This window comes from Carassius carassius, chromosome 28 (genome assembly GCF_963082965.1).
Source record: "Carassius carassius chromosome 28, fCarCar2.1, whole genome shotgun sequence".
In the NCBI taxonomy this organism is placed as follows: Eukaryota; Metazoa; Chordata; class Actinopteri; order Cypriniformes; family Cyprinidae; genus Carassius; species Carassius carassius.
The window spans coordinates 2691323-2700352 of NC_081782.1; the positions used below are offsets into that span (position 1 = coordinate 2691323).

General features: G+C 38.2%; 1 protein-coding gene across 1 annotated transcript; it reads right to left on the bottom strand.

Annotated features, from left to right (window-relative positions):
* Positions 1 to 2060: 2060 nt before the first annotated feature.
* On the bottom strand, positions 2061 to 9030 carry LOC132107701 (tyrosinase-like). The gene is made up of 5 exons (XM_059513857.1): positions 8143 to 9030; positions 5358 to 5574; positions 5136 to 5283; positions 2858 to 3039; positions 2061 to 2778 (listed from the first exon to the last, which is right to left on the bottom strand). Exons 1-5 carry the CDS (start codon positions 8962 to 8964, stop codon positions 2489 to 2491), a joined length of 1659 nt encoding a protein of 552 aa, XP_059369840.1. The 5' UTR covers positions 8965 to 9030; the 3' UTR covers positions 2061 to 2488.

Here is a 9030-nt window from a genome sequence, read left to right on the forward strand (position 1 = left end):
ATCACCAAAAATCCGCTATCTCAAAGTCAAACTCCTCTCACAAAAACCCACGAGGTCAAAATGCGTTTATTTCACTTTTATACAGATGTGCGATTGTGTGGTCTGTTCCCGACCGTTCCAATCAAACGCTGATTCGGCGGACCCAGTGTTGCCAGATTGGAAATGTCCAAGTATCGTACCAGAAGTTCAAAATTATCGTATCTGGAAGAAAATTATTGTACACGAGTCAAAAGAGTTATTTATCTATTCTAAACCAACAACATTTTGACACGACCTGCAAATTACCACAATAGATAACAAGGCGTATTGTTTGATGGAAGCAGTGAGACAAAATACTATCCCATTATTTTCAGTGACTGTCTGCGTAGCGGCGCATATTACATCATATTAAAATTATTTTTAACACTTGCTTTGTCGCGTCCAGTGAAGAAGGAATTTAGTTGTTGCTGCGTGGTGCAGTTGACTCCACATCTGAGCCGCTTTCATCGGAATCCCGCGTGTTGCCAGATGTTGAAGGGGTTCTTGCTATCATGGACCGCAACTAGTGCTCATTGGCTTTAAAGCAGGGCACTCTCCTACATTCTTAATACACCCTGAGGTGCAAACGAACGCATTTAGAGTGTCTGTAATGAGCCGATTTCGTGTATGAGTAAAGAAGCCATATGACTGCAACTACCCTCATTTACATTTTCATAGAAATCTGAAATTATCGTACATTAAGGGATTTTTTTCATTATTGATCGTACATCGTACAGAGGTAAAAACTATCGTACAAATACGATAATTATCGTACATCTGGCAACACTGGGCGGACCACACCTGATGAAACAATTAGTGAAACACTTCGAGGCTTCGTTTGGTCATAGTCACGTGACATGGGTGTTTCGAATCACGCTTCGGATCAGTGTTTCGACACATCTGCGCTTCGGGATCTCGCAAAGCTTCGGAACGACTGTTTCGCTTCAGCCATCCTTACCTGTTGGCTCATGTTTGAGTCTTTTGATCCAAGGTGCTAAACCGATGGGGTACTTGTCTACAGTGTAGTATGGTCCTTATACACACATTCCTAGAACGTTTCAGTAACAAAAGTTAAAGAGAATAGGTTAAAGTTGTTTGTGCCCTTGGAGTTTGAGATGTTGTCATTTAGATTGTTTTTATTGTTTTGGGCAGATGGGTTGGATTGCAATCAATGTCTTCCTGTTCTTTATTAGTATTATTATCTACACAGGATGGAAAACAATCAGTGGCTGTTGCAATATAATTTTCAGATTGGAGGGTTGGTTGTGAGACGTGTTTGTAAAAGCATACTTCTTTTACTAATATTTCAGTAGCTATGTATACTGTGCATAATATGCTAAATACAGTATCCTATAATGCAATGCAAAAAAAAATGTTCTTGCGATTTGATTGGCCCACAAAGACAGTTTACATAAAATTGGAATAAGAATGTAAAATAGCCATATATAATTTTACATGCTTCAAAAAATTTAATATAAGCAGGTAACATTCTCAGAACATTCACAACAGAGGACCCTTATGGATTTGTTTCTTGGATGTGTTTTTTACAAACACGTAGATTTTGGCTTCACAAGACAAACTGATGGACTGGAGTGCTGTGGATTATTGTGATGTTTTAATCAGCTGTTTGGACTCTCATTCTGATGGCACCCATTCACTGCAGAGCATCCATTTGTGATGCAATCCTACATTTCTCCAAATCTGAAATGATGGAGAAGCAAACTCATTTGTGTCTTGAAAAGCCTGAAGGTGGGTAAATGTTACATTTTTTTGTTTAACTATTCCTATAAAAAACTGGGTTAAATAACACAAGTGCACCAAAAAATGAATTCATGAATCATTTCATGTGTTGTCTTGGTTATTAATAGTATGTTTTGGCTTATCATATACCTTTATGAACACAAACATACACAACCATATTTAAAGTATAACTTTCTTTCATTCTTTTTAAGTATTTATTTTGTTTATATTCTGTACAGCACAACAGTTGTATTTTTGTTCATATTAGAACAGAAACCTGGGTCCTAAATGAACTGCACTGATAATGATTTCGTTTAATCACTAATCAGTGTCACATGATCTTCAGAAATCATTCTGATATGATGATTTGCTGCTCAAGAAACATTTCGGATTATTATCAATGCTGATGACAGTTTTGCTGCCCAATATTTTGTGATATTTTTTTCAAAATTATTTGATGAATGGATGGTTCAAATGAGAAGCATTTATTTGAAATAGAAAGATATTACAAAAGTCTTTACTGTTACTTTTGATACATTTAATGTTTCCTAGCTGAGTAAACTCTTACTGACTCAAAACATTTGAACAGTAGTGTATATAGTGCACATTATTAAATGTATGCATTTAGCAGACGCTTTTATGAATACAGTAGCATGATTCTAAACACAGCCCTTGTTGCATGACTCTGGTTTAAAGGCGAGACCTTGTTTCATTTGTCACAAGACCTGGTTTAACTGGCTGTTGTATGGTATTGTGTATCTGTCCTCACTGACGTGTGTCTGTAGGGGCACAGTGTAGTCTGATATGAAGTCGATCCCTCTTCTTCGCTGCTGTTCAGAAGCGGCTGTCTCTCCCCATGTGACTTTCTCCTCTTCGTCCGTCTGTGACACATCACAGCGATTATAGCTGTAATAATACCCACCATGGCCGCCCCGAGGATCCCCGCGGCCAGCAGCCAGCGCCAGATCTGCCGAGCTCGCTCTAGATACGGCGTCAGAAACTCCTGCACAAACCGCTGACCTGACAGAAAGAAAAGTGATTGAGAACAGAGAGAGACTGAAGAAGCAAGAAGGTCTCTGAATGCATGCAAATGACTCACTTGGGTCCTGTAAATATGCATATTCATAACCAAGAGCTTTAGAGGAGAGGAAATAATCTCCGTTTCTGTAGAGAGGGATGAAGGGGACCATGTAATAGCCGTCGTTGTGTCCGATCGGGGCGTTGGTGGTCGGGTATTGTGTGCGGGGGGGCTGGTGTCTCCTCAGCCATTGCTCAAAGATGCTGAAACACAAATGCAGAAGTCAATGGGGAATGAGGTTAATCATGTATGGATTCATGTTTCTGTGAAACAATTAAAATAGGCTTATGCAAAATTGCAAAACTACATTAATTTTAGATTCACATTTTAAAGGAGTCATACCCTCGTATTACCTTGGATACCTACTACTGTATTATAGTCTTTCAGGCCCTTCTAAAAAAGAAAAGTGGAAAAAAAATAAACACAGAGCTCCTCAGACCCTTATCTCTGTAGGCATTATTGTCTCGCGAGATCTGATGCGATATTTTGGCTGTCGTGGACGGTCATTATAATAATGCAAATGAGGGGCACGTTGATTGGTTGCAGGAAGGAGGGGGGTTGACACCGCAGGTAACGCTTTAGCATATCATTACAAACTGACATCATGGCGCAAGTTGTGAATGAACGCGACCGGCTTCCACGGCCAGTGTATAAGTATGAGGCGCCGTTTAGGGTTTAACTCAAACTTCATTCACGCACACATATGAAACACGCTTGCATATATACTAAGTACTAGTCACACATACATGTATATGAACTATCTACGCACATAAAGTTACTCATATGAGACGTGAGCACACACACACACAAACTAGACGGGGCCTCATGTAAGCGTTAGGCAATAAATAAACAATAACCGAATTCATGATGATCTCAGTCATTTGTTTTTTGCAAAGTACGTTAGCAGCCATTCCCCATACCTCGAAGCTAATACTCCCGCCAGAGTTGTGCCTGGACGCGTTCATTGAACGATAATTCATGAACTCGTTCATGTTTTGGACTGAACTGAACGTACCGCATTACTGCCTGATGAACGTTACTGTGAAGTCGTTCATTCTGGTGTCTGTGAACGCCACGCTCTCTCTCAGTTTAACTTCGTTCAGTAGGATGCCAGATTTCTATAAAGCCTTCCAGGCGAAAACCCACCTAAAACCCACCGTAAACCGGCCTTAATATGTAGCGGAAAAACACCCAATGTGGCAACGCCAGACTCTCTAGTTCAAGTCGTTCATCAAAATGAACAAATCTTTTTTCGAGTCATTTCGTTCATTTAAGGGGCTTTAAATGTTACTATTAACTGGCAAATTCCCCGAACACATCAACCTACCCAATCTTGATCATATTCTGAATAAAGAAATCATTATAATGCAGTCAAAAGTCCGTTTTTGCAGTCCGTTTACAGGGAACATAAATAATTACTTCACCTCCAGTCTTTCGTTTATTTGTCTAGTGACAGACGCAATAGCATACAATAGCTGCATTAGCAGTTATGCTGTTTGTTACACACAGTAGAGCAATAAAAACACAGTCTTACCGTTTCAATTGCAGGCAATTTTGTTGGAATGGCGCTTTTCCCGAGCCTCGATGCCAACTTCGCCTGATATTGCCCCAAATTTGAGAAGGATTTCGGCGTACAATGTTTAGCACAAACACGTAACGATAAGCCAGTGGAAGGGTTGAAGGAACCGCGTCATTAAAAATGAATTTAATCCACTGGTCTCTGATAGTTAGGTCCGTTCTTGGTAGAGAAAACACATTTACATGTTGATTCTGGCAGTCAACCACAGAGCAACTCACGTGTGCACTAGTTCCAGCACCTTTCTCGACTGAATATGAGGGGGAGAGGGGAAGGGCGAGCTTACTGCTGCGGTGTCCATATATGGTATATCCTGCCCCGTCTTGACGTCAAGACGGGGAAGAAATCAAAATCTCGTATTTGAGTGCGCGTGCACGTGGGCTATTTTACAAACAAACAAACAAACGCTTCACTTTTAAATATCGGCTTCCCGGCCAGTGTATAATCGTTAGGCAATCATAACATACATTGATTCTCGTGGAAAAGTGAAAATTGTGGGTCATGACTCCTTTAAAGTTTATAAGCTAAAGTTGGCATTTTGTTGTTTATCTCACATTAAAATGCACTGAACTTATCTTTGGGGTCTCCCAAACTGGGGTTTGCAAATCCCTGCAGGCTTGTGAGTTGATTAAATTATAATAATGAAATCTTTAAAATGTAAAATTAAATTCAATAATCTTGAAATAAAATAATCTAAATAAAACTATTACAAACGCATTTCACCTGTCGACAAAGGCATGATGCAGAAGGAAGATGGGGTCATTGGCGGATCCCTGCACCGAAGACATGGATCCGTTCATGTAGGCGTGTATAGAGTTGTGCATCAAGCTCTGACCCGTTACAGCCAGCCCCGACTCAGGACTCGCAAATCCTGAGGACAAGGTGAGACGCGCTCAGTGTTTAGAGCCTGAGGTGTTAAAGAAGTCTTAATTCTGTTTCTCTCACCTTCCAGAGTGTTCCTGAAGCTCATGTTGGCGCGTCTGTCCATCAGGTCCGTCTCGTAGTCTGTTAGGCTCAGCACTGACTCCACGTCTGCGGAGGTGGGCAGTCGCGGGACACGCTTTCGGTCATGGTTCCCTGGATTACGCCGTAATGGTCCCTCTGGAGACCCGTCACACAAAACCTCACGCTGGTTGTAGTCTTCAGGTTGAGAACAGATCACCTGCACAGGTATAAAGTAAAGACACTTATTAACACACCAGCAGACAGTCCAACATAATAAAACAAAACGGATCTTACCAATAAGGGTGCAAAATGTGAGTTTGGGGTCAGTAAAAAATGTTTTCATTTATTTGGAAGAAATCCATATTATTCTTATTTCGCAAGGATGATTTGATCAAAAGTGACTGTAAAGACGTTTATAATGTTGCAAAATATTTATATTTAAAATAAACACTGTTCTTTTGAACTCTCTATTCATGAAAGAATCCTGAAAAATAAAATGTATCACATTTTCTACAAAAATATTGTGCAGCACGACTGTTTTCAACATTGATAATAATCAGAAATGTTTCTTGAGCAGAAAATCATGATATTAGAATGATTTCTGAAGATCATGTGACACTGAAGACTGGAGGAAGGATGCTGAAAATACAGCTGCACATCACAAAAGTTAATTACAGTCTACAATATATTCACACAGAAAACAGCTATTTTAAATCATAAAAATATCTCTCAATTTGACTGTTTTTACTATATAGTTAATTAAATAAATGAAGCTTTGGTGAGCATAGCTGTATTAGCAAATCTCACCGACCCCAAACATTTGAATGTTAGTTTATTTATTTTTTGTTTTATTATTATTTATTATAAAAAAAAAATCTGGTAATGCCAAGGAAACATTTTATTTAGTTTTACTTAATGTACTAAAACTGACATAAAAATTAAAACTATAAAGACAGAGAAAAAAACCACTAATAAACTGTTTATAATAAAATTGGAAATAATAAAATTACTATTATTTTAAACTATTATTTTAAATTTTAAATGTTTTGCAAAATATCATTGTTTTTATTTATTTTTTATTTTAGTTTTAAATCAAATTAATACAGCATTGGTGAGCAAAAGAGACTGCTTTCAAAAACATAAAAGAAAACCAAAACTGACAGACCCACACTTGAAATAAATGTTTTAATAAAATAAAACATAAAATACTTTTAAAATAATTTTTATTTCAGCTAGTTGCCAAGAAAAACATAAATACGCTTAAAAATGACTAAGAGTTGAAAAAAAAAAAATATATATATATATATATAAATATATATAAAAAACTTCAGAATATTAATAATAACAATTAGTTATTTTAAGCTGTAATAATATTTCCAAATATTTGCACATTTTATTCTTATGATTTAAACACATTAATCTAATAAATAAAATATAAAAAAATAAACTTATTTAATTTCAGCTAGCTGAAAACATTTTATCATTTTGATTTAGTTTAACTTGACATGCTTAACTAAAAACAAAAACAAAATAAAAATGAATAAAAAATAAATGAATAAAAATATACTATTAAGAAAAAGATACTGTTGTCTCTTAAAAGTCAAAAGTCTGTCTGTACTGCTCAGAAGCTGCTTTGGTTAATTCTCTGTGCTGAAGTTAATGGGTGTTTAGGGGCTAGACACCCTTGTGACCCTCGAGGCCACGTCACACATCACACCTTCATGAACACATCGACATACGCTGGGCTCTCAGAGGAATGTGACATCATCACTCTTCTAGATAGATCACAAGCTATAGGACCAAATCCCAGTCACATGGCTAAAACAACTACAGCTGAAGAGTCACACGGCCACACTCTTTGATATCCTGTATTTAAAACATTGGATTTTCTTTCTAAGCTACATTTTAATTTGGAAAACTGACATATACAGCTATCACAATGCTTTTGAAGGTACTCCAAAAATCAGGCCAATTCTAAAAACTGAAAAGATTTTTAGAAAAGATGCATTTATTTATTATCTTTTTTTGGCAATAATTTCTTTAACATAGCAGTTATATTTCCTGTGATACAGTTTAAGTTTTTAATTACTAGAAGGATAAGTAAAAATACTTGAAAAATCATGTAACATGGATTTATAAAACTCAATGACTTTACTTAACTATTTGTTTTATGGATTAATTAACTTTAAAAATGAAAAACATTTTATTTTAGGTTTATTGCCATTTTAATCCCTATTTTGATAGTTTTCAGCATTTTGATTTTAATTATTTTAATAAATGTTTTTTTAGTTAATTAAATCTAAAACTATAATAACATTAAATGAAATAAACATTAACTGAAATAATATACAACATTTTTTTTTATTTCAGCTAGTTACAAAGGAAACATTTCTAATTTTGGTTTACAGTAAAATAACTAAAACAAAGTCAACTAAAAACTTTTTTTCACACTTAAATCCTATAGAGTGACTTTAGAATGAACAATAATAATAGTTTGCAAATAATATACAAGGCTATTATCTATCTTGATTGCATGATTTAACCTTATGTTATGCTATATTAGTTGCATTGTGTTCACTTGTTTGCCCAAGAGCTACTGCAAAAATATGATGATATAGGGATTTTAGTTTGGTTTTGTGTGTCTGCAGGAGAAAACAAGCATTTAATTGGAATTTTCACTTTGTCATGAAATTGCATTTCCTGAAATGCAACTTTAAATGAAAAGAGCAAACATTACTCGAGGGATAAATGACTGAACCACACTGTATTACTGGCATGTGTTTACCTTCCAGGAGGAGAACACCGAGGACGGGCTGATGAGGTTGGGGTTGAGAGGACTGCGTGCCCCCATCAGCTCATCCGTACACACCTGACAGTCCTGCATATCACGCCAGTCCCAGTACGGGATGGTGAAGTCAATGTCACCGGTCAGCTTCCGGATCTCGTGCTCCCAGAACAGCAGGTAAACGCGATGCCAGGGCAAAAACGCGGCCGATTGGTGTGCAAAGTCAATGTCGGCCCACACGTTCCCGGGACCCCCGAGCTGCGCGTCATGAGACACGTAATAGTGCATCCAGACGAACAGATCGTACACGCTGATGTCAGCGAACATGGGCACCGAGCCGTTGTTCATCTGTGCATACGTGCCCGTCACAATCACATAATCGGGGCTGATGGTGGTTTTGGCCAGATTGAGGTACGAGATGAACCTTTGCCTTTCAGACACGGATAATTGGAAGATGTTTCTACGCACAGATTCCCGTCGTTCCCCGCAGTTGGCACCAAAGTAACCGAACTTGCACTCGCCGCAGTCGAAGCCCATGTAGTTTCCGGCACACTGGCAGGTTTGGTTGTAAAACACCAGAGGCCAGCGCTCGCGGTCGTCCAGGCCTGAATGTGGGTACTGCGGCCCGTTGGGAAGATCGGAGACCGTGACGTCCTGGCACAAGCCTCGACCCGACAGGGATCCACACACTGAACCATCGCCCGGCCAAACCGGACAGCAGCGCTTGCTCCGCAGGACGTCCGGTGTAGTGCACGGCCGAGGAAACTGCTGGAGAGACGGACTCCAGAACTGAATGAAGAACAGAAGCAGAGAGAGAGACATAATGCATTAGAGAACTTCAGCTGGCTTTCTCTTTACACACTGCTCTGCATCCCTCCTTTCATCACA

Bases quoted from the DNA above. Each gene is read 5' to 3' on its own strand.
- LOC132107701 (XM_059513857.1), bottom strand. From the start codon at position 8,964: ATGTCTCTCTCTCTGCTTCTGTTCTTCATTCAGTTCTGGAGTCCGTCT. The intron at 3,040-5,135 runs GTGAAATGCGTT...TTTGTGTTTCAG, and splicing joins CATCATGCCTTTGTCGACAG to CATCTTTGAGCAATGGCTGA. The intron at 2,779-2,857 runs GTGAGTCATTTG...TCTTTCTGTCAG, and splicing joins TGCATATTTACAGGACCCAA to GTCAGCGGTTTGTGCAGGAG.